We start from the raw sequence: 25,723 nt of genomic DNA on the forward strand, positions 1-25,723 counted from the left end.
GGGGAGGTGGAGTTTGAAGGATATCGGCATTTACCAGGCAGGGAAGGTCTAGCAAAATCTCACTATCAAATTGCATTATGGCACGTGTAGGATCCAGGATTATTAGAGGTCGAGATTAACACGATGTCTACACCGAAAGTGTTTCAGAAGCATTTTTCACTCATCTGTGTCACATTCATCTGATGGAACATGTTGATATGTTTCTATTTTAATCAATACAGCCATGCACTGGCTCGTGTTTTTTGCACGTGTAACTGCAACCTGAGGCGTTTTTTTTTTGCTAAGTCTATTTTCTTCCATTTTATGCAATTAACTACAATGATTGTGTGTAAAGTCAGGACATCCAGGACACTGTAGCATGGATTTTGGCTGGATTTTGCTTTGTCTGTTCCAAGTCTCCCAACACTAAATTGCTGGAGTACCCCTTTATTATAACTCTGAATTCATGCAATTACATTTGCAAACACTGGCAGTCAAATTTTGACATATTATTTTTCAAAGTAACATGAGACATTTTGCAGGTGCAGTGGTCAGAAAACTGCGAAATTGTTTATTAGGAGTAACAGTTTCATAAATCATGCCAAACATCTGCTAAATACAGACACATTGTACTGACGCTGTGATCATAATTTGATGTTAAGCACAAGAGATATGATGGGAATATATACATATATATTACTTCATGTTCTATGTATTTTATCATGTAACAACAAAATAATCATTCATGCTAAAGAGTGGGTCCTGGTCTGGCAGACTCTGGAGCAGGTGAGGCTGATAGCAGCTGCAATCCTTCGCCGCTGATGAATCTCTGTCCTGTGGTTTCTGGCAGGCAGCAAGTCAAAAGAAATGGCAGTTCAGAGTGCAGACAACTACTCCACTCGCTCAAGTATTCTTAGTGTGTGTGTGTGTGTGTGTGTGTGTGTGTGTGTGTGTGTGTGTGTGTGTGTGTGTGTGTGTGTGTGTTCCCCCCGCAGAGCATGTGTGAGTGGGATGAGATTGAGGCAGGAAGAAAAGAGAGAGGGAGAAGGGGGAGAGGAGAGGAGGGGAGGAGCAGTGGGGGAAACATGTATGGTGGAGATCGTAAACTAACACTGTAGCCTTTCATGGCTGCTTGCAAACCCTGGAGTGGACTTCTACTGGAGCAGGACAGACAGATTTTACTCAAAAATTCACTGAATCTGTGTCATGTAAGTACATAAAAAAACTCAAGTATTTCCTGGAAGGTTTTTGCTCATTCCTTCAGTGAAACACTAAAGAAGAGAGAGAGGATGAGACAAAACACTGATAATCATTCAAATGCCTTGTTTGCTGGCGAGCTGCTGAATATTTTAGAGCAATTCAATTAGTCAATGGATAAAGCTACAAGGCGGGACAAACACACACACACACACACACACACACACACACACACAGAGGCAAACACACAAGCACACACATTTAGCATCACAAATGGACACCATTTATAATGACTTGTACACACACACACACTCACAGGCACATTGAATGGGAAAGCTGATTAGTTCTATTAGTTGGAGGCTGGTGACCCCGTTTGTAGAGTTGCATAGTTTACGGACACATAGTGACATTGTGTGTGTGTGTGTGTGACAGTAACCTTCACACACACCTATCATCTTCGTCTCCACCTGTTGCAGTCGAGTCTGGAATAAGACCACAGTTCAGGGTGTTATATCTTAATGGGAATAAAGTCAGAATTAATTTCTGTTGTTGAAAGTCTTACAACTGATTCTTAGTCTTTGTTGACGTTTCTATCTTTGATGAAAAATTTTCCCAACTTGTTTTTTTGTCAGATAGAGGGGAATGATTATGGCTTTATTTATTAACAAAGTTAAAAGGAAAAGTTCAGCATTTTTGGGAAATCTGCTTCTACATTTTCTTATCATTTCTAGAGTTAGATGAGAAGATTGATACCACTCATACAGAAAGTATGTAGCAGGAGCCAGCAGCCGGTAAGCTTAGCTTAGCATAAAGACTGGAAACAGGGGGAAACAGCTAGCCAGGCTCTGTCCAAAGATAACAAAATCTGCCTCCCAGCACCTCTATAGCTCACTGATTAATATGTCGTATCTCGTTTGTTCAATCCCAACAAAAACAATTTGCCGTTTTTTGTGAGCAGTTTCTGAGCAACCAGCAGAGACTTCAGGAAGTTACTGTGCCTGGCAAAGAAATTAGCACATGACCCCTGTAAAATGGCGATTTGTCATTTTACACTTTGGCATTTATGGATTAAACAAATGAGACATAACGTGACATAATATCCAAAATGTAAATGTCTTGGACTTTCCATCCATCTCACAATTGTATTAAATATCAACTTTACAGGTAAAATGTCAAAATCAGCCAATGGATTTTCTCTTTCAAGCCATACTGCTTGTAAGCAAAAAGGGGTTAAAGGTCAGATCTCAATGTTTACGTTGAACTGTGATTCTGCAGGCTAAAATTACACACAATTAAAACTTCTAACTTGTACACCTTCTGCACCTCGAGGTTTATTTACACCATGTAAGTGTGTGTGTAAAATATGTGTTACGTGTAAATGAAAATTGATGACTTTTCTTGTTCTATCCTCAAAAGATTTTCCTAATTACTATAAAAATATGAGTACACAGCAGTTTGTTTTGAAAATGTCATAAGCATGAAAAGTAGGTGAACAACTGACTCAACAAATGAATGAATGGAGGACCAAAAAATGTATTAGTTATACTTTTAGGACCCTTAAAGAGACGTTCATACTTTTCATTGTAGAGATCAGAGGTCACGACACGGGTGAAACAGCCCGTTTAGTTCTTTACTGACACTGTGTCCCAATTCACACTGCAGAGTTATTCTAAGTTGGTTTGGAGTATGAAGTGTGTTGACTCTTGGAACGGGACAAAAGCAGCATGCAGACTAAATTAACTTCATTCTGACAACTGCTCCTTGCTAAGTTTAACTGGCTTTGTAAAGCTGCAGTTTGATTGATGTCAGTGTACACACATCTTGTATGAATACTATAAATATCAGTATAAAGTACAGTGTTGGTATGTAGTTTGGGATTGGGGGTTATGTTCATGTTGCCATCGAGATCAAAAGAGCAAATCTAGTGAGGAGTAGAGATGAATGTAAGTGAATGATGAGATGTTCAAGTCAGAAGACCATTTGAGACATTTACTTTAACTTCAATCACACAAGTTAAGATTCTTCTTATCAAACTGTCTAAACTCACAGGATTTGTTTTCCTGCTCATTCATCAGTCCTGCCAGGATTTTGGACATTTTCTCTTGAAAGATTAATGCAGCAAACTTGTCTTTTTTCATTACATTTTTTTGCTTATTCCCAGAATAAAAACAACTAGAATATATTTTAAAGAATATGATTATTTTCAACAACCACCCATCTTTTTACAGCTGTTCTCAACTTAAAAAACTAAAATCTCAAAATCAACCAGTGGATTTTCTCTTTCTAACCATGTTGCCGTTATGTGCACACTGCAAAACTTGAAATCAATATCTCAATTTTTGGGTAGAGATGGAATTGTGCATGAGTGAAAGATTATATACATTTACATTAAAACATCTACATCTCCAACTGGTGGTTCAATTTACACAACGTGTGTGTGTGGTTGGGGGAGGGAGGATGGGGGTAACTGCATTGCAACTTGATTGTGTTTAGAGAATATTGGATGACAACAGTGCTGCTGAATTTAGCTTCCACACTGCAGATATTCACTGTAGGACTCATTCATAGACATGCTCACACACACACACGCACACACACACTGAGGACGCCGCATAGGGGGACACAAACATGCTGATGTGCTCACTACCGTAGTATCCGGGAGATGGACAGATGGACGAGCGCTCTTTTACAGCCTCTTCTCCTCCCTGTGTGCGAGTGTGTATGCATGCATGTGTGTGTGTGTGTGTTTGTGTGTATGTGGTATGCATAACACTGGCAGAGCATTGGTGCCAAAGTGGGCATCTGGTCTGTGGACTATCACAGGGGAGAGAGAGAGAGGAGCGGAGAGAACAGTCACACCAATACACACACCCTCCTCTCTCTCTCTGTCTCTCTCTCTCTCTCTCTCTCTCTCTCTCTCTCTAAAGCTGTGGAGGCTAAAGATGACACACAACACAGATCACACTCTGTTTCTACTATGTCGCACCGCAGGAACAATTTAATAAAAAACAAAAAAGAAGAGAAAGAACACACTGTTTGTACATTTTGACCAAATAAACAGTTGTGCATTTAATATACAAATAGAAAGGAAAGCAGACAGAAGACACACACACACACACACACACACACACTGGGGCCAGAATAAAGGTCACACACACTTCGTCTCTCAGTGGCTTCATTTTTTGCCAGAAACAAGCTGTGGTGTGTTTGTGTGTGTATGTGTGTGTGTGTGAGTGTGAGTGTGTGTGTGTGTGTGTGTGTGGTGTGTATTTCAGTGGACTGCTTCCAGGTTGTGTAGGGGTCAAACTGTGACACCTGAAGTACCGCAGGTGTTAGAGTCTCACAATGGCCATGAGCACGCCACTAAACATTACATACACACACACATCGCCACACATCACCTGTGTAAGAAGTATTCAGATCCTTTACTAAAGTAAAAGTACAATACAGAAATGTAAAAATACTCTATCACAAGTAAAAGTCCCACATGAAAAATCCTACTTACATATGTAAGTATTAGCAGCAAAATGTACTTTAAGTATCAGTATTAAGTACTCATTTCGTCCCTCTGAGTGATATATTATTATATATGATATCATTAGATTATTAATAATAAAGCATCAGTGTTAGAGCAGCATGTTACTGTTGTAGCTGCTGGAGGTGGAGCTAGTTTCAACTACTTTATATACAGTTAGCTAGTTTAGTCCAGTGGTTCCCAACATAGGGGTCGGGGCCCTCCAAAGGGTCACCAGATAAATCTGAGGGGTCGGGGGATGATTAATGGGCTGTTAACAACTCATAGACATCTGAAATGTGACCCCGACTACACGCTGCTTTTTGTAAGACGTCAAAAGCCAAAAAGGTTGGAAACCACTGGTTTCATCTTTAACAATGTGTTTATTTTAAAAGCTTGTTATATTATCCATTGTGTCAAATCTTCATCTGAAAGTAACTAAAGCTGTAAAATAAATGTAGTGGAGTAGAAAGTACAATATTTCCCTCTGAAATTTAGTGGAGTGAAACTCTAAATGATGAAACATCATCCTCTACAAGCCTGTGAACTTTGGACCCTAAACCTTTGCTCTCTACTCGCCTCTGAGTGATAATCGAGTGTTTTGGGTGGAACCACAGTTCTAGTGTCACCAGCCATGTTTTTTTGGCCGTGTCATTTTTATACTGTCTGAGTGATAAAGCTGATCTGTGATCAGCTGCAAGGCTCAGAGGGAGCTGATCTGGCAGCAGTCTGAAGGTAAGGTTTGGATTATCAGCAAACTGTTGCGTGTTAATGGCTATCCCTTCCCCCTGAAATTGTTCCCATAAATGTCAGTTTCCTCCCAGCTTCATGGGGAAGGTGAGTCACCCACACATCATGTGAACACACACAGACATGCACAAAGAAATATAAGTAAAAACACACTCAAATATGATTGTCTAAATGGTAAAATGACTCACTAAATCAACAAATTTGAGCATGAACAGATATACACACAAACACATGAATACAGACACTCAAACACACACACACACACACACACACACACACACAGAAAACACATTGTCTTACAGGCAACAAAACAAAACCACACACTGCTGTAATTCATACTATCTGCACAGTAAGTAAGTAGTTATTTTCAGCTGGCTAGACTTATACCTGACTTGACTTGGCTGCTAGAGTGTTGTTTTGTTCTTTGTATTATTATGTTATATTATTACATATTATTTTGAACCCTTCCCAATATTATTAGCACATAATGCTAAAGCAGCATTTCATTAGTAGGTTGCTGGGCGTATACAATGCAGGACTCGGACACTGGAGACTGGATTTCACATCCTGACTCTTACATGTGGTTAGTTTAAGGAAACAAAAGCACTTTGGTTATAGCTAGAAAAAGTTTTTCAAGTATTTATTCATAAACCAAAGTATTGGACAAATTTAAAATATAAATATATAATATATATAAAAATATAATTTCCAGTAGAAAGGGCTGGATTTACTATTACTGCTTCCAAAGTTGACACTGAACTTTCATGGTCAATTCATGAGCTATTTTTGTGCTTTGTGATGGGACCTATTTCTTCTTTATTCTATGGTACAACTACAAGACAGTTGCTGCATGATATAATGAAGATAACCAAGGAAGAACCTCTAAAATAGGTCTAAGTCTAAGTAAGACTACATCTTAATTACTAAATCTTTTTTTTTCATAATCAAGCTGCCAGCGTCAGTGGTTTAATTTCAGCATACAGTGTGTGTGTGTGTGTGTGTGTGTGTGTGTGTGTGTGTGTGTGTGTGTGTGTGTGTGTGTGTGTGTGTGTGTGTGTGTGTCACTGCAGGCTGCTAGAAGCCGGATCTTGATGGAGTCTCTGTTGCTGCACTGATCTGCAGTGTTCAACATTAACCACCAGAGTGCAGGCTGCACCCACAGACCATTTGCACTGTGCTCTACATTTTTCTATTTTATTTCAAGTTATCTCTACTTATATAAACAATTCTTCTGTTTGTAACCTTGAGTTAATTTGACCTTTTCTTATTTGTATATTTGACTACAATGTTATAATGTGACATGCTAATGCTAATGTAAATGTATGTTTCCCATGCCAATAAAGCCACTTTGAATCAAACTGAATTGAATCTAAAGAAGCTAGTCTCCCATTCATGTCCTCTTCAGGCATTTTAGGTCACCACTGTATACAAGGCTTTGGTTTAAACTGGTTAAAATACACCAATTCTCATGACAAATTACTCAGATCCATGTTGTTCTGGGTTACAAATTTGCAAATTTATGAGAAAAGATGTAAGAAAAATGCAGGAACATTTGAGTGTACTCGTGTGCCCTCATTAACAACACACACTTACTTTTCAGGTTAATGTGTGACCACATGTGTGTATGTGTGTGTGTGTGTGCGCATGTGGTCTTTATGGCTCCCTTTCACATGAGGTTATTGGACCTCAAAGTTTGACCCACGATCGTTTTCCTGCGAGGGCTGTCTGTGTCATGTTTTGGTCCAGTTGTTGCCATGGTGACCCATTCCCATGACAACCCTGTAACCTGAGCCGCCAGTCAGGTTGAGCAGGTAACCGTGACGATGTGAATGATTCAAGCAGCAGGTGTGTGTGGAGGCAGGGCCAAAGGACAAGAAGAGAGAAAGAGTGAAGAAATAAGAGCAAAGTTGAAGAAAGAAAGAGACAAACGCTGGACGGCTCAGACACTAATGATTGACTCTGTGAGATAAAAACAAAAAAAAAAAAGAAAGCAGGCTGGAGGAAGAAAAGGAAAGTCAGGCCATGGAGGCCGAGGTGGACGAGGATGATGGGACGTTCACTAACATCTCTCTGACAGACGACACAGGTAAAGCCTCAAGGGACACTTCAGCCCTTTGATTTCTTTTTTTATGTGAACCCAACAAAAGGCAGCAGAGTTTCATATGATCTGGAGCTTAAAATTAAGAGTTCCTTTTCTTAAATTCTTCTCAATATGTAAGTCTAAATCAGACCTGAACACATGTATACACTGTTCAAAGTTCAAACTTATCACTGCATTATTTTTTGCAGGAAATGTCAGTGCATGTGGCAGACCGTTAAAGTGACTGAACAAAGGGCAATGAGGCAGAAAGTAACAGCTTGTAAAACCAGAGCGGCTGGGACATGACTGAGGTGTGGCTCCCTACAAAGCTGCATTGCTTTGTTTTGATCTATACTACACAAAGACATGTGTGACTTATTTACTATATCTGCAATTAAGCTGCATTTATACCTCTTCCTAAGAAAACATATACTCTCCAGCTTTTTCTCACAGTTGCAGTATATAAAGTAGACGTAATGATAATCAATCTGCAAGCTATTAACTGAGGATGCCCAGAGAAACATTTGTAAGCATTGAAGAAGTTTTCAGACCAAGAAAGACCAGAATCATGAGCGTAATCAACATTTGCAGGAGGAATTGTGCATCTAGACTTCCTTTCCTTTCTATAGTCAAAGTTGTGCACCTTCAGTTTTATCAGTTTGTATAGGAAAAAATAGCAAAATCTGTCAGATTTGACCTGGAGTTTAAGTGTAATCCCACCACTGTGCCGTCAAAGACATATCAAGCTACTTCGCTGCGTGGTCCAACAGCATTTTTCTTTGTCTAAAAGACTTTAACAGTAACACATGTATCAGTCTACATAAATCTGTTGGGAGGCCGGAAAGAAAAATGTGCTTTTGGGCCCCTGTTGAACCCCCACCTCCTGCTGTCTTGTGTATGTAGGCTGTCGCCTCCACGTTCCCATTAAGACCAGAGCACACAGCAGATTACACATGACAGTTAAATCATATGCCTGAAGATCCAGAAACAAATGGTGGAAGAATACTGCCAGGTTTTCTGCGTGTCAGTTAGTTTGTCGTTTCATTTGATTATACACAAATGTATACACCATGTGAGCGCAACATAAACTAAGATAATTCAAGTGTTAACGCTGGTCAGATGATGACCCGAACATGTGGAAGTCTGTTGTTGATAAGTGATCTTTTGCGTCCTTGAGAGCCTAGAAGCTGTTAGAAACACTGGAGAGTATCAGGAGAGGAGTTTTAAGCTGAAAACACACAAAAACCTAGAAAATTAGTCTTGCAAAGGCTTAATAGGCATTTGCTCAGAACACTATGCAAGACATGATGAGAGCTCTGTCCTTCGTTCATCAAAAGCTAACCCTTCGTACACCAACACTGGACATCCACACACTGACTGGGTCATTATTTCACTTTGCTTCCAATTTTCAAAGAATAAGTGTGGTTGTTGTTGTTGTTGTGGAAATGTCAAGTTATCTCTCAAACTATCCATCAAAATTACATATTGAGTACATCTGAGGCAAAAAAAAAAAAAAAGTGCCACAGAGTTGCTGCATTGCAAGTATTTTAATATTAGTAACGTTCAATTTAAAGTGAGACTATGTAACTTTTTAAAGAAGAAAAAATACATTACAGTGAATTTCATAAGCAATAAAAAAAACAACAATTTTATACATTTAGGAGTTTTGCCTCTGCAGCCGTACTTGTTCTGGTATGACCAGTAGCTTATGGCGGCTAATGTTTGGCAAGCTTTAGATAGATATTGTTGTGTAACTCACCTTAATGTTTCACCTCCCTGACTCTCTACAGTATTTTCAGCCTTTATCATAAACCCATAATGTGTTGATTCCCATTAATTGTGAAAACTTACACAGTGACGCTTTAAATAACTGTTCACAACTGAGTGTGGAAGTTGATTCTTGACTTTGGACATAGTAAAATAATCTTAACTCAAGTCCAACTGCTAGCATTTTCCAGCGCTTTCAATTGCTTCTCATGGTCTTCATCAATTCTAAATTGACAATGTCACAATGGTAACTTTATTAATGGACGGTTGAAAGTTAACGTAAAGATTATTTTGTCAAACTGTTTACAAGCAACGGCTCTCTGATTAGTCTGACTTCTAGCGGCTCTGGTTCCAACGATTGTCATGATGCTTCTCTAAACTAAATGGTGAAAACTGAGCTGGTGAGACGTAGTCTGGACACTATACAAACCCAGGACTGAGTGCTCAAATCCTTTTTTCCTAGCCTCACAAATCTTGACTTGGAGATTGATTACAGCTTGGATTTATCATGTGTTCAATCATAGCTTTGTCATTGATAAATTGTCATTCATAAAAGTCAGAAAGTACATCCTTAGAAATGGATGACTGGATGCGACAGATTGGGGGTTCAATGTCTGGGCACTTTCAGTCAGTGATAACTCACAGGGTTTGGGAAACACACACACACACACACCCAGCAAGAAAACAAACGAGAGATGAGAGTGAGAAAAAGATGGAGGGAGAGTAGACTGGTCATAGAAGGCTATTGGCTGAAGCAGCAGCGTCCCCGGGGTTTGGTTTGGCCAACAAGCAGCAGCATATGGGCTGCAAGGATACCACACACAGACATGTATATGCAGTATATTAATGTTCACACCGGCCGGAGACCTCTCCATGCATGCATAAACACAGATGGACAGACAGAGAGCTAGATGCACAAAAACAAACACACACAAAGGTCTGGTGGGAACGACATTGCTGGTCAGGTTTTCATTGCCAACTGTGCTATGACGGTCTGCTTATGTGTGTGATTTGCTACCAGGGGGAACGACTGAACGCCTGAGCATCTGTTAGTACTGCAGCAAGTGTGTGTGTGTGTGTATGTGTGTGTGTGTACCAGGTCTTCATCATGTTGTGGGGACTTGCCTCCCTTATGGGGACAAAAAGCAAGTCCCATTAACGTAAATCATTCATTTTAAGGTGAAAACTTGGTTTAAAGTTAACGTTAGTTTAGGGTTATGTTAAGGTTAGGATAAGTCTCCAGGAAATGAACGTAAATCAATGTAATGTCCTCTGAAATGATGGAAACACGACTGTGTGTGTGTGTGTGTGTGTGTGTCTGTGTGCTTGTGCTCCCCCTGTCGGTCGGCGTGGTCACGTACACACAGTGAGCTCGTGATGACGTTGATGGGTGAAGTACAGCCACCACCACCTTCTTCATCATCATCATCATCATCATCACAGAGCCTCTGTGTGTGTTTACAGTGAGACTCTCCGCTTAACGGAGGACACATTTTCTTGCTTTGGGTGAGTTTGAGCACTGACACATGTGGGCTGTTGTGTTATCGTGAAGAATCAGAGTCGCTAGATGTTCGGCAGCCTTTACAATTCAGTTGGAAGCTCAAGCTAGCGAGCAGCAGCAGTTAGCCTGTAATATTAGCAGCACTCAGTCTGTCCGGCGACACACTTTAAAATTCATTAATGCTGAAAATGAGACCAGCTAACCGGACTATTGAGTTTCAGTTGCTTTTGTGGAGAGACCAGCTGTTAACCTCCCAGTTGCTGTTGAAGCAGTTCGCGTTAACATGTATGTTGCAGCTCCGTTGGCGTAGTTAGCGAACTAGCTTTGTGGCTAACATAGCTAACGCGTCCATTATCGGACACGTCCCCGAGTGGTCTGCTTGCGCCGATTTTACCGGTAAACTTCTCTGACAGCCTTCACATTAAGCAACCTGCTGCATTATAGTGGGTGTAACAATTATTTGGATGTTCAGTAGCGACACATACAAGTTTTCGGACTCAGTTATGAAGTGGACATGATCTCTGTTTACGGACATTTGAGACACAGCTCTGCTTAGCCATGCTAGTAAAGTAGCTGCAATGGTTTGGTTTCCTGGTGTTGAAGACAGAAATGCAAGATGTCCTATATGCGAAAGACGAAATGACGAACAATGATGGGCCAGAATAAAAATAGTTGGACCTTAAACACCCGCAAACAAGGTGTCTTGTCCGATAATACAACCGATGCTCTAACTGTGGGATTTGGTGCGCTGACTTAGCACATCAGTCCGATTTTTTTTTTTTTTTTTTTTTTTTACTGTACGCTGCTGTTGTGTATTTGTGGCTGTGTTGGCAAAAATCACGAGATTCTTTGAAAGTAGACAGACCCAATAAAGTTTCTTATTTAAAGAATGTAAAGAGCTGTTGCGGGTCAGCAGCAGCAGCAGCAGCCAGGGTGCGGTGTCTGCTCCCACCCAGCTCAGTCAAGTTAATCACCATCATAACGAAGGGACAACACACCTGAACCTCCTAGCAGATAAAACATTATCTGACATTGACTGGCACTATACATTACATATACACTTAGGGCTGCGCAATATATCGATAATATATCAAAATCGTGATATGAGACTAAATATCATCTTAGATTTTGGATATCTTAATATCATTTAGCATAAGTGTTGCTTTTTCCTGGTTGTAAAGGCTGCATTACAGTAAAGTGATGTCATTTTCTGAACTTACCAGACTGTTCTAGCTGCTCTATTATTTGCCTTTATCCACTCATATCCACATTACTGATGATTATTTATCAAAAATATCATTGTGTAAATATTTCTTGTAAGGTATTTGGTCAAAAAATATTGTGATATTTGATTTTGTCCATATCGTCCAGACCTAGTTACACTGACATGAGGATAGTGTCTTAAGAGTGAGAAATAAGATCACTAAAAACAATTTAAATCTGAACTAAAGGCCACCTTGTTCACCTGGCATGTTTTGCAACATTTTATTTACAACATCTTTATGTAATAAATACCAGGAAGACAGTAATGTTTGGTCATTCTGTTGAAATTAATGAACACGTTTGGATTCATTATATGCTGCACACTGCACACATAGAGCTCTAGTATCTGCTCTTCTGTTTATGATCAGAATCATATATAATACCAGGAATCAGGGTCACTGTCATGTTATAACACGATACTGGCAGATGTCAGCAGTGTCTCTCGTTCTTTTTCAGTGGACGGTGGATCTGCAGCCCTGTATACTAAACAGGAGAACGAGCTCTTCATCATGAACTGCGACATAGACGGTACGTCTGCTCATGTGTGACACTGTCAAAGAATTTGTGTTGCATCGCGAAATAATAATTACACAATGTGTTGCAGTTGTGTGTAAATAGAGTCGCTGTTTTTGTCAATTTCAGGAGACATGGAGAACCAGGTGGAGATGGAGGAGAAGACGAGGTTAATAAATCAGGTCTTGGAACTCCAGCACACCCTGGAAGGTAACACATACAACACTCTCACACACAACTCATCTTCTTTACTGTTGGTGAAATAAGTTAAATAAGACATTTTCTTTTCACGTGTCATTTCTATCAGCTACACGTGTATTTTGTGATCTGGATGGTGAAGCAGCGCAAACCTTTCCATCATCACTCCATCACAAAGTGAATGAAATAATGAAAAGTATATATTGAATACTCAAGGCTCATTTCTCTCTCCGTCTCTCCTTCACACACTCCAATATCCGCACATAAACCCAAGGCTTTGTTTTAGGCTGTGGCTGGCAGATTTTGGGCATTACATGTGATAATAATTTAAAGCATGAAAAAGTCCCACATATTTTTTAGATGGAAAAAAAAAAAATCACTAAAACCGGTGAGTGAAGTCAGATTTGTATGTGTAAAAGGTGCTATGAGTTACATTTAGTTACATTTAAGGCCTAACTATCATGTTGATTGTCTTTTATACTTTAAAAAACCTTTTACTAAACACATTTCTTTAAGAGTTTGAAACACAGATGTAAACAATGCAGGTTTCAGTCAGCCAGTGGAATATTGCACAAGAGACAAAAAAGGAGCCTGCTGATCACAACATTGCTCAGTAGTGCTACTAGTGGTCAAAATCTCCTCATGATAAACTCACTCTATCTTAATGATGTAATAAACTTGTGTGAAGCATTTAGTTGTTTATTGGGTAAATATTTTCAGTCACATTTAGCAGTGTGAGAAGAAAACAGACTGAACTTCACAAGTGGCTGCTCACTTGCTAATTTTCTGCTGTTTTCCTTCTGCAGAGCTTATGTCGTTATTTAGAAACTTCAAGTCTTTTATCACCTAGTCTTCAGTGTCTCAAAGATTTAGCAGTCACATTGTTAAATAAAAGCCAGTGGTGGAGGATTAAACCTAAGACATGACGAGTGGATATCATTGGTTTATTCAGCTGTGTTTTAGCTTTCCTTTCTCTCTTTTTTTTTTTTTTGCTCCAGATCTGTCAGCGCGGGTGGATGCAGTCAAAGAGGAGAACCTGAAGTTAAAGTCGGAGAACCAGGTCCTCGGCCAGTACATCGAGAACCTCATGTCAGCTTCCAGCGTCTTCCAGACCACCGACACCAAGAGCAAAAGGAAGTGAGGTTCCTTCAGGAGAAGCCTGTAGTCCCAGGCCAGCAGCTGGGAGGGGAGATGCAGCGCACAGACGTGGAGAGGGGTTTGTTTTCTCAGCAGACTTGGGGTGTTTTCTGTAACCATTTGCACTCACATATCTGAGTCAAAACTAACAATTTAATCAAAAGCATAAACTGACTTTGACACTCAGAAATAGCTGATTAATGTAACGTTAGTCTGGCCCCCAGGTCTGTTTTACAGCAGTTTCCTCTCCACACTACAGACGAGGTAGACATCACCCTTTAACCACTCACACTAAAACATAACCAGAATATGTAAATGAAGTGGTTAGGGGTCATTTGTACCTTGAGTCTCTTCTTAACGCTCGGTCAAAATAGAATCTGTAAAATAACTTCTTAGCTATTGTTTTACCTGCTTGGTTTTCTGTTTGAGGACAGTTCAGATTTTCTGTGGTTCTCCCGACCTCCTGACTCAGTGTTCCCGACTCGAACTCCAACCACCTGACATGCAAGTGGGCCAAAACAAACCATAATATATATATTATGTAATATTTCAAATACTGTTTAACTGTGAACCTCATTTTCAACACTGGTTTATTATTTATTTTTTGTAAAGTATTTTGTACGTCAGCTGGATCTGAGTTTTTTGGTCTTGGATGTCATCATGTGTCAAACAGCATGACTGTATCCCTTCACCTTTAAAGCTGGCAAACAGTATTACTGAAAATGGAAAAAAAATGTATTTGAATGGCATGTATGGGTGTCTTTTTGTTGGACAGGTTTGCATATCTAATGAAATGTTATTAAATCAATAATACTGTATAAAGCTGCTGAGAACTTTTTAACAACAGTAGGTGGATACTAGATGCATTCAAGTACCATTGAGAGCTCAGCAACTATAGAAGTAAAAGCACAGAGAAACTACGAGTTGTGTCGACTAGAAGTTTAGATCTTAATTAACATCAGTGATGTTTTTATTGCTGACACACTGACACAAAATTTTCTTTCTGTACTTAAAAGTATTTGTAATCATTTAAATGTATGAAGTCACAAATGAGTGTTGTGGCCCAAAGCATAATTGAACACAACGACAGAGGAAACGGTGGGGTCATAAACGCAGCTCAGGTCTTTCCTGGTTGAATTGCAGGACGACAGACAAACACTGCATATTGCTTTTGGTGTCCTCATCCTGTAACAACCATGAGGGGGGGAGGGGGCTGAGCGGGCTAAAGAAGACAGACGAGGGAAGAATAAGACGCTCTCCCCTTTAACTGCAAGAACAAAAGCAGTTAAGAGGCCTTGAGTGCTATTGATCCACTCTGCCAGGCCTTCACTATATCGCCTGCCAGAGGATGGTATGACCGTAAAATGTGCTCTACAGCAGAACGGAGGGTGTGTCCTCTAAGACCGCTGCTGCCTCAGAGAGAGGGAAAAAGAAAACAAGAAAATTTAAATTTGGAAAACGGTTTTATTCCCTTTAAAGTATCCAGTTGATGTCTGGAAAGTAGTAATTCATGTATAAACATTGAGTGACTTTGGTGCTGTTTAAAAAGGGAGGAATTGCTTATATTACAGGAGGCTATAAACACTGTATATGCTGTAATTTAATGGCGTTATTTTGATATTTTTAACAGTTGTACAGTATTTCATTAATTTCTGGCATGCTGTCTATGCCCAACCTACACACACCCTGGTACCATCTTGTCCTGTGTGTAGACACCCTGCACCTTTGCTTTTAAATGTTTTTGTTTTAATAAAAACCTAATATCACTCTTTTCTCTGGGTCATTTTTCACCTATACAACCTAAACATGAGCATATCTGCATGGAGATTCTTCACAAAATGAGAAAAATGTGCCTTTGACCAGATGTCTGACAACAGTTTTTGTATTAAATAGTTTTATTTTCAAGAGCAATGTACAATTTGCAAACAAATGTAAACAGGGATATCTGCCAGCATCTGGCAAGAACGTGAACTACAAAAGCTTGAGACAATAATAATAATTAAAAAAAAAAACAAAAAACAAATAAATTAGCATCAACATTTTCCCCAGGCAACAATCTAGGGTCAGAACTCCAGCTAGTCTAGATATTTTGGGAAAGCACTGCTGTGTACTGACTGAGACATGTCCAGCTGTTTTGCTGCAGAAACCCACGTTTATTGTGTCTAACTGAAAAATGATGGCCAAGGCGTTCAAAGTCAGTGCTTTGATCATAAACTTTACTCAGGTAAAACATTTCAAAACGGACCTAGGCTCAGAGTAAGCATATCATATTTGAGAAAACTGCTTCAAGTCACCCAAAACACTGCATTATTAAATCTTAATTCATACTGGCATAAAACAGATTTGAAACAAAACCAATAAATATGGTTATCAGTGCTAATCCTCAATCCTTAAATTGCTATAACTTAGTAAAAAACACACAGAAAAGTAACTAATACTCCTTACAAACTACCTAAAATCTAAACAGAACATCCATTTTTTTTTAAAGAGGTAATCTTTTAAACCTAAGCTGAGGCGACTTTTCCCGCTGAAATGTCCCGACACGGCAGTAACATCTCACACAGCCTTTCCTCACAGCCTGGCATCCTCTCCTCCTGGCCTGTTCTTGAAACCCCAACAACTTCAAACAAGGAAGGAACTTTGTCAAACCGTGTCCTCGAACATGTTCTTTAAAACAAAGGACACAAGAATAAAGTCTAACTTCTGAGATGGAGCCCCTATGATATGCTGAAGTGGTACGAACGAGCGGAGTCGACAGCAGCGCAGACACTCTCTGCTGCCTTCGCTCTCGGGAGACAGACTGACTGGTAGATCTACGATGGCGTATATTCAGAGAGAAGACTTGACAGCACAGACGGGGCGAACAGGAACAGAGGTGGAAGAGGCGGGGCTTTTCAGGCTGACAGGTATTTTGACAGCAATGGATAAGAGAGGGGAAAGAAGGATGCTTGAAAGCTGAGGATAAAGGAGGGAAAACAGCTAAATGCACAAAATCTCCAGGGGATTCATCTGACGGGTGAATGAACAGAGACGAGATGAGGGAGAAAGGAATGATACAGGAAGTGGTCGGGGGGAAGACTGCGGACCTGTGATGGGTGTAGCCGAGAGATGGAGGGAGACGTGTGGTGGGGCAGCCGGGGTGACTGCAGGCCACCAGGTGGTTTGGAGGAAACACATGCTGTTCTGCTCAGAGAGAGAGAGGGGGGAGCAGCAGAGACGGCCCTTCCACCTCCTCCCCGTCAGGGGAGAATGGAGACAGTAGGCGTGGGGGATCACCTCTTCAGTCTTTCCGTACCCTCCTCTTTCTCACGGCTTGTTTGTGGCTCTCTTCGGCGACGTCTCCTCCCTCCTTCGGCTGCAAAGCGGAACACAAGAGAAGAAGAGTGAAATTTAACGGTGGAAACATAAAACATCACTCTTGCGTTTAACACCATCACCAACATGTTTACAAAAGTGTCAACAAGTCAACCCCAGGTTGGAGGGTGTCCGCAAATTTCATCAAATCAAATTTTATTTTTTAAAATACTTTTTCACCATTCTTGAAAGTGTAAGGACTGAAAATGAAAACAAGAAGAAGAAGAAGAGGTGCATTTCTCACTAGTACAAGGACACAGTGTCAGAGACATCAAGTAGTCTAAACAGAAGGCAGTCTGCAGGCCGCAAGAGACGGGCTAAACTTGAATGTTTGAATAAAAATGAATGTACAATGTACAGTTGGTATGTTATTTATAAATACATGAGTTGCTTAAAACAGTACACCAAACAGCAGCATGTAAACAGCTCTTAATGAACAGAATGTATTCATTAAACCTGCATCAACTGATATTTTGGCCACTTGGGGGCAGCGGAAACAAGCTGTAAACACAACATTGACCTACCTTCCTCGTTAGCAGGCAGTTGCTTATTTACACAACCAGCAGAAAAGCAGCATTAGCATCCATTTGGAGTCGTGTTTATGTCCACCTGATGAATGTACGTCAAAAATTCTCCACCAAACCCCTGAGGGAAATATCAGGCTTTTTAGCTGCTAAATGCTCCACTGTGTTCACCAGCTAGTCGCTAACTTTGTCTGCTGTTTGTTGCTGGGCAGGTCGGGTACAGGGGGTTTATCAAGAGATTTTTTTTGCTGGAAATGATGTTGATGAGAGCAGTGATAGTGCGGGCCGGAAAAACCGAAACCATTTAATGAGGCTAAAACGATATGTAGAGCTGAGAGGAACTGCATAGTCGGGTGATCATTTTCTGTGGGTTTGTCATTTGATCCATTGTGTGCAGCTTTAAAGTCTTGCATTTAAATAATCTGAATATATTTTAAGAGCCTGCAGAGACCCTGTCATTAGGTTACATGAGGCAAACAGTACTTTTAAGTTCCTTCTAACAAGACAGTATGACGCAAACACATAAATCATGATAAACGTTGGGAAACTAAATACAAAAACATTCAATTTAAACCCAGAGCTTAGAAGCTAAGACCTCAGCATGAGAACAAACTGCAACCCTACCATGCAATTTAAAACAGGTGTGGCTGACTTTTTCCTTTCTTAATCAGGTATAAAGATTTTTATTTTCACTTTAGTTTCAGTAAACATATCAGTTGTCTTATTTTATAATCCAGTTTGTATCTATGAACTATGGCATGAACAAAAAATGGAAACAGAATCAGAGTTTCTGCCTTCAATAAAAAGATTCTATTAATGTTATTTGATTTAACAATGAAACTACAATGTGTCTAAACAGTGGAACTGTGTAAAGATTAAGGTAAAGTGAAGCGAGGAGAAAGTGGGTGGTGAAATCTGAGGATCTGGTTCCAGGTATTAAATCCCAGAGTGAGCAGGAGCCTCACATATCTCCAGACACCATCAGCTCATGCTGCTGTGCAGATTAAGTGCCACCAACCTCATCTTCTAATGTTCTCTCAGGAGCTTTGCTCTCCTCCTCTTCTTCCTCCTCCTCTTCCTCGTCTTCTTCTTCATCGTCATCATCTCCCCCTAGATTGTCTCCTCCTGCATCAACACCATTGTCGTCCTCCTCCTCCTCCTCAGCTTCCTCTGTTGCTTTTTAGAGAGGGAGAGTATCAGAGACAGCGCAATACTAAAAAGTACAACAGAAGTGTGTATTGTCCTGCGTATGACCTTCTCACCTGCAGCTGGTGCGCCTTCTGTAGCCTCAGCTGCTTTGTCTTCCTTATCTGCTGCTGCCTCCTCTTCTTCCTCCTCCTCCTCCTCCTCTTCCTCCTCTTCTACATCGGCCCGAGGCAGATCCACCTTCTTGTAAACGTAGTCATCGGATTTCTGGGGCACAAATGGGGAGATGGGGTTTAGAGGGGTTGCTGGGACGTGGTCAGAAACATACAAAAAAAAAGGAGGTTTGTGGTACCTTTGGCCAGCAGAAAAGCACAGCCAGTCCTACGGGCAGGCCTACTGTCAGTATGTAGATCACCCAGAGCCACGGTCGTTCCTCTGCTGCCAACATCAGCTGAGCAAAAATCCCCGGCTGGTGGAGTGAAGGACAAGAGACGCAGTGAGCATTGTCTAACAACTGACAGCCCTGTGGTAAATTATGCACATAGTGTTCATGTAAATGTGTGTGAAGGTGTTGTTTTATGTTCTTTTTGCCCTCACACGACATCACTGACCTCGTTGGCGCTGGCCACCAGTTTCTTCAGCCCCCAGCTGTCAGAGGCCCAGCGGTCGGCCACCTCCTTGTGAGAGGTGATAATGAAGTTGTCGAAGTAGATATCTGAGGTCATGGACCACAATTCCAAGCCCACGGCCTTGAACGGGGTCATCCTGAACGGCTGCAGGTCCTCAAAATAGTCAGGATTATCGATCTTACGCGGCTTCCAGACTCCCTTGGGAGAAGACAAAGAATGTGGGGGCAAAGTGATTAGAGGGAAGAAATCACGAGAGAGTTTCAGCTGCAGCACAAGCAGAAAACGTCTTCAACAGGACACGTCACACAGCGTGTCACACAGTGAGTAAGCAGTGTTTTGGCTGAGTCATGTAGTGTGCACATGATCTTTTATACCAAAAAACAAGAATCTAAGAGTTACAGATACATCAAATATCAAAGTGTGTCAAAACAGACACCACAGCTCAAAATAACCACAAAGTGAAATAGAGAAAAACAGAAACCCTCAAGTCCAATACTACTACTGCAGGTTTGCTATTAATAAGGATATTTTTCTATTTGTTTTTTTCCTGGATCCTTGTGGTAAAGTAAAACCTTTGAGCAGCTGTTACCTGGTAGTTGGGGTTGTCCACCAGAGGAGCTTTCCACTTGCCCTTGTACTGAGGGTTGTTGATCATGGGTCGTTTCCACTCCCCACAGCCAGGGGCCGTCTCACAGGCTGGGTTAGGAATCTGCGGGGCCTCCCATTCTCCGTCCATCTCCTCGTCCCTGCACACAGAGGAGAGCTGTCAGGCTGGATCATTCCTTGGTATAAATAACAATTCAAAGACTGCTTGTGTATTTGTTTACCAGTCTTCTGGTTTCTCTGCGTTTGGGTCGGGCACAAACTCTGCTTCGTCATCCAGCCAGCCGTCTGGCTTCAACGCATCGGGATCCTCGATCTTTGCAGATGCATCTTCATCCCTGAGACACACACATTCAGGTGTCTTATTAATGTCTAGGTCAAATCTAAATCACACTTGCAACAAAATCTAAAAAAGTATGAAGTTTGGAGTCACCAGTCGTCAGGCTTGACAGCCTCAGGGTCAGGAATCTTGGCCCTCTCGTCCCAGTCCTCCGGCTTGGAGTCATTTGGGTCATCTATCTCTTTGGGCGGGTTGACTGGTGGCACCATGTCATGCAGAAGGCTGCCACGGCTCACGCTGGACTGGTCGATGAACATCTCGTAGCTGTTGTCTGGGTTCAGCACTGAAGATTGAAATTAAAATTTATCACACTTCAATGAGGCATGTTTTGAGTAAAAACAATCACTATTAGACACAAACACACACAACATTCTCTCTTTCTAAACTGTCTCTGTACCCAAAGTATAAAGGTGAGTCTTTTTGTCGGTGTAGAACTTCTTGAGGTCCACGTCGGCCCTCTTCGCATGTTTCTCTTCCGTATCTTTGTTCAGAGGATTCAGGTGGCGGAAGATGAAGTGCAGCTTATAGTCCTCGCCACACTTGTCAGGTCCAAACATGATGGTGTAGGGTGTACGGTCGTGGAATTGTTCCTACAGGGCAGAACAATTCCGAGTAAATCTGACGTTTGTTTAGCTCTAATCCACACAAGCTGTTTACATTTCTACCAGACAAACACAGGTAGTCTCTGTGTAGATGGATGAGTAGTCGTGGGTTCTGTTTACATCGATACTAATTCAGATAATGCACTGTATGCACTTGCTCTGATGTAAGCTATGCACAAGTAAGATTCCATTTTGCACATGATAATTGACAGTAGGAGGGCAACATGTATACCCACCAGAGTGAGATCATCAGTGTCTGAAAGCAGTTTGATATAAGCTCCACCACAGTCGATACCATCCTGGAAATTGACCTCATACCTAGAATGGAAATACAACACAAACATGAAGAAGCAACTGTTGATCATATTATTTTCAACAGTTTTGTTGCCTGTATAATAAAAGAAAACATACATCCACTAACCAGAGCAGCTGTTGGAAAAAAAAAATCAATTTGTATGAACACTTACAGGAGAGATAGTGTGTATGTGAACTTACTGTACAACCAGAGGTTCATCCTGGAAGACAAAAGGTTTGTCCAGCAGGGCGGCGATGGCGTGGTGTTTGGCCCGGGACTTGAGCACCAGGCCCTGGTCTCCTGGAACCTTGTTCTCCTTCAGCTGCTCCACAGCCCACTTCCCTGCGATTAAACACACAAATAACAGCCATGAAGTCATATTTTCATGGTCAGAGCTATCATTCCTATGGTTTATGATAATATTTTACCTAGCAGCTGAATAGTTAGCTTGAAACAGCTTTAGTATAATCAAATAGGCATCACAAACACTGTCAACGTGTCTCAAGCTGAAGCGCTGTGACTGCATATCTCAGTGATCATACTGCCAAGTAAAGTGTTGTCATAACTAATGACACTGGTGGCCAAATAAAGAATGCACAAATAAAAGCCAGGTTGTAAATATCTTGCTTTGAGCTTATGGGCATCATGTAAGAGATAAGTTCCTCACACACATCTGTATCAGCAGATGTGGGGGAAAAGCTACAAACCATCATATTTGGCGATTTCATCATCTGCGTCCCCCTTCACTGTCTTGGACAGCTGCCATCTGTGGAGATCAACATGACAGAACGCTCAGCTTCCACATGACAAAAGTTGCACACAAACAATCACATCACAGCCACTGATTCTGTAAGTTTATCCTGCTCACTCGATACTGTTGGAGAGTCATGTATCTCAGCAAGCACCTCATCATCGTACCTGTCCAGCGATCCATCATCAAACGTCTCTGAAAAGTAGACATCTCCGGTGGGAACAGGAGTCTTGTATGTTACCTGGGGAATGAAAACATGAGATGCATTTAAATCTACATATTATATTCAAATCCCACTTTTGACCTTTACTTGACCTATGACTCATTCCTGACCTGGAAGGACACATTTGCATCAGTTCCAGCATTTCCGCTGGCCGTGCCCGTGCCGTCTGTCTCATCAGAATGCTCTTCATCCATCACTGTTGCATCCTCCTCCTCCTCCTCCTCCTCTTCTGCCATCAGAACCTTCATTTCCTCCTCGTCTAAGCCCATATCTTCATCCAGATCTGACACGTCCACCTCCGACTGCTTCTCCTGGGCAGCTACCGCTGCCACAGCCAGGGACAGGAGCAGCACGCGCCACACCCAACCCCTGTCCAACTTCATCTGTAGAGGGGGAGGCGAAAGCAGGAGGGTGAATGGTGTGTGAGATAAGAGAGTCAGGGATGAGCGTGGTGTGAGCAGAGCAGAGGACGAGGGTGTGGTGTGGGAGGACGAGGGAGGGGAGGGGGATGGGAACAAGAGGCAGGTGTGAGTGAGATAGATGTTATTTATGGAAAGCAACGTGTGTGTGTGTGTGGTGGTGGGGGGGCGTTAATGATATAAATAGATACACAAGTGCATAAAAGGGACGAGAGATTGAGGGTAACAGAAAAAAAACAGAAGAGATGAAGGTCACATTAGTACAGAGTGCTACTTGAGATGGGACCTGCGTTATCAAATCACATCCTTATCTCACATTTTTCACACTATTTCCTTATATAAAAAAAAAAAGTCTGCCCCCTCTTTGCTATAAAGCATTCCCACCAGATAAACACACTGAGACAGACTCCCTCTGATGCCAGAAGCATCATGCCTCCAAAATCTAAAGCATACAACTAGCCGCTTTAGAGCCTTTTTTTGTCAAACATCTTTATTAATCCTAATTTATAGCAGTACATGCACAGGATTACAATCTTGGTGCGTGTCCTAATATGCTTTTGAAACCCTAAAAAGATAATCAGCTGGATAACGGTACAATTCAGAGATCGGTTACACCAAACAACAGCCTCAATGACCTCCTATTGATCAGGCCACATCAGCTCACTCTTCTTCAAAGCAGCAGGAAATGAAAAGCACGACTGGAGACGGCACAGCGGCACGCTTCCCTTAATTCCTAATCAACTTTAACTCCCATAGTGCTGCTCTTCTATTTGCTAACATCAGCGTGCAGGAGGATCAAAAGGATTCATGATGAACATAAGGGAGAGATTAAGAGCCGTGTTAGCTTTAAGATGTTGTTGCTCTATTTATTTGTATTAATTTGTTTGCATCTTTGGTCTGAATGCAACAATTTGTAAGAAATATGAGCTATGTAGCATGCAAGAAGAAAATGGATTCTGTTATGAGAATATACAAAACATGTATATAATAAAAAAACTCAGAAGCTTGATGCAGTTGTTCAAATCAACATAGAGTGTCTCAGAAGTGGGAACAACACACTCCGTAATTCGACTGAGCAGCATCTTTTGGCCGAACAGAATGCAGTCAAGACATTATGTGGTCACATTCACAGCGGCAGAAGCATCGAGGGCCTTCAATGAATTGGCTTCTTGACATTAAAAAGAATGAGTCAGAGCTGATTCTCAACCATCCACATCAGGAGTCGAAGCCGAACAGAGTGTTCTTTATTTGTGTCCATAAAAGAACTAACTCTTGACAAATGTTTAAACCACTCTGACGTGATCAGCCTTTAACCTTTACTTTAACTTCAGAGAAAAGGCCGTTGCCTTATGCAGTGTGCCCATCATGACAGCCTCAACAGAAGAATGAACTGTTTGAGGTGCACACTGTCTCAGCTGAGCACATCATACCCAGCAGCCTTCCTGTTCTACTGTACAATTTCATGTCTATAAAGCCTTCGAGAGATGGTGAATGAGTCAAGGGTTACAACTCTGTAGAGGGGATGGAGGCGGAAAAAGGTTAATTCATCCATTTCAGATAAACTGGAGCTAAAAATCAATATCGCTCTGACATAATTATTAGGAGGTTGGCCTTTCTGTGAGTCAGCTTTAGGCTATTCCTTCATGAAACCGACATCACAGCTTAGCCTGGCATCTGACTATACAAAGACAGCAAATCAACAATAGAAATGTGGAGCAGTACTCTCAGCAACTAGATAAAAACCTGAGTAAACTAAAAAGAACTGCAGTGGCATCTTAATAATATTTTCCTGTTGTCAATAAATAAAGGTAAAGTCTCCCTTTGATGAATTAAGCTAGTTGTGACTGATGTTCAACCAGGTTTCAGTTGCCACTGGCTTTAACTACACATCTCAACCCATCATCATTATCAGCCTAGTGTAGGTAAAAGGTGACTGCAGTTTCTTTAAAACACAATTTCACATCGTATCTATGTTTTGTGGATGCCATAGCCAGTACCATTTCCCGTTGAGCTTAACTTCTTAATGGTAAATATAATTGTCATGTTCTCCCAGCAGCAGAGTGCATCCAGAGCTTTTTAACACTGACACAGTTATGGTCCAGGTGTACTGAGATAGCAGCCCTGACCAGCCTCTGGTTAACATTTAGCAGTGCCAACAAGCTCTTATTTCATTTTCATCTGTCTGCCTGAAACGCTCAGCAGTCCAAAGAGCTGGAGAATACAAAGAAGAGGGTCCCAGGACAGGGCTGTGGAACTAACATGGCTGCCTCTGGACCCTGCAGATGAATATGCTCCGCTAAGCTAACCGTTAGCTGGCTGCTGAACCAATCACAAACAGCCAACGTGAGCAATAACATAAGCTTAGCTAGTAAACTAATGGGCTTATACAAGGGACCTGCTAATTAAACACGTCCTGGCATTGAAATACAAACTGCAGCTATTAATTTTAAAACACAGGGTGACCGAAAATGTCTCGACTGCATAGCAACGGTTAGCTCGCTGCATTCGCGGTGGTGGAGGATGAATGAGCGCAAGTACAAACACACCTTGCGCAGAGAAAATCCTCGATAGAAGCTCCTTCTCCGCAGTGAAAAAAAAACACAGAGGGTTTTTCTTGCGTTTGACCCACTAAGAGTATCTCCGAGGCCTGTTGTTGCAATTGGAAAAAAAACGCGGTTGACAGTTGGAGATGGTGGATGGTGGATGACAGCTCGGCCCGGGATAACGGAGCGCGGCTGATGAGAGCCAGAGAGAGTCCTGAAGCGTACATGCGCACTGCGAGCAGATGCGAGGCATGAATGGTGCCTTCACGTGCTTACCGATACAGCAGGAAATGTGAGCGAAAAGCCAGAGCGACGCGAAATACAGAGGTGTCAGATATACTGTACCCACAACATTAGCACACTTTTCGAGCATTTCACTTGAGTAAGTAAATGTG

At 41.4% G+C, this 25,723-nt stretch overlaps 2 protein-coding genes across 4 annotated transcripts; one reads left to right on the forward strand and one right to left on the reverse strand.

Moving 5' to 3' along the window:
• Positions 1–7,310: 7,310 nt before the first annotated feature.
• Positions 7,311–15,665, forward strand: scoca (short coiled-coil protein a). Of its 2 annotated transcripts, none has more exons than XM_044346428.1 (4): positions 7,311–7,526; positions 12,508–12,579; positions 12,694–12,774; positions 13,761–15,665. In XM_044346428.1, exons 1-4 carry the CDS (start codon positions 7,463–7,465, stop codon positions 13,901–13,903), a joined length of 360 nt encoding a protein of 119 aa, XP_044202363.1. In that variant the 5' UTR covers positions 7,311–7,462; the 3' UTR covers positions 13,904–15,665. The 2 variants fall into 2 exon arrangements, with proteins under 2 accessions (XP_044202363.1, XP_044202364.1); XM_044346429.1 differs by lacking the exon at positions 7,311–7,526 and adding an exon at positions 10,649–10,793.
• clgn (calmegin) lies at positions 14,661–25,552 on the reverse strand. 2 transcript variants are annotated; one of them, XM_044346427.1, is made up of 15 exons: positions 25,332–25,552; positions 22,477–22,749; positions 22,311–22,384; positions 22,100–22,158; positions 21,593–21,734; positions 21,334–21,415; positions 20,893–21,085; positions 20,589–20,778; positions 20,380–20,493; positions 20,142–20,298; positions 19,535–19,750; positions 19,276–19,392; positions 19,040–19,190; positions 18,796–18,947; positions 14,661–17,254 (listed from the first exon to the last, which is right to left on the reverse strand). In XM_044346427.1, exons 2-15 carry the CDS (start codon positions 22,747–22,749, stop codon positions 17,180–17,182), a joined length of 1,995 nt encoding a protein of 664 aa, XP_044202362.1. In that variant the 5' UTR covers positions 25,332–25,552; the 3' UTR covers positions 14,661–17,179. The 2 variants fall into 2 exon arrangements, with proteins under 2 accessions (XP_044202362.1, XP_044202361.1); XM_044346426.1 differs by having other exon boundaries at positions 18,796–18,953.
• Between the last annotated feature and the right edge of the window lie 171 nt (positions 25,553–25,723).

The sequence above is a fragment of the Thunnus albacares genome, chromosome 3 (assembly GCF_914725855.1).
Source record: "Thunnus albacares chromosome 3, fThuAlb1.1, whole genome shotgun sequence".
NCBI classification, from domain to species: Eukaryota; Metazoa; Chordata; class Actinopteri; order Scombriformes; family Scombridae; genus Thunnus; species Thunnus albacares.

Bases quoted from the DNA above. Each gene is read 5' to 3' on its own strand.
- scoca (XM_044346428.1), top strand. From the start codon at position 7,463: ATGGAGGCCGAGGTGGACGAGGATGATGGGACGTTCACTAACATCTCT. The intron at 7,527-12,507 runs GTAAAGCCTCAA...GTTCTTTTTCAG, and splicing joins CTCTCTGACAGACGACACAG to TGGACGGTGGATCTGCAGCC. The intron at 12,775-13,760 runs GTAACACATACA...TTTTTGCTCCAG, and splicing joins ACTCCAGCACACCCTGGAAG to ATCTGTCAGCGCGGGTGGAT.
- clgn (XM_044346426.1), bottom strand. From the start codon at position 22,749: ATGAAGTTGGACAGGGGTTGGGTGTGGCGCGTGCTGCTCCTGTCCCTG. The intron at 21,416-21,592 runs GTAAGTTCACAT...TTTCCATTCTAG, and splicing joins GATGAACCTCTGGTTGTACA to GTATGAGGTCAATTTCCAGG. The intron at 19,393-19,534 runs GTCAGTGATGTC...TCACTCCACCAG, and splicing joins TGGTGGCCAGCGCCAACGAG to CCGGGGATTTTTGCTCAGCT.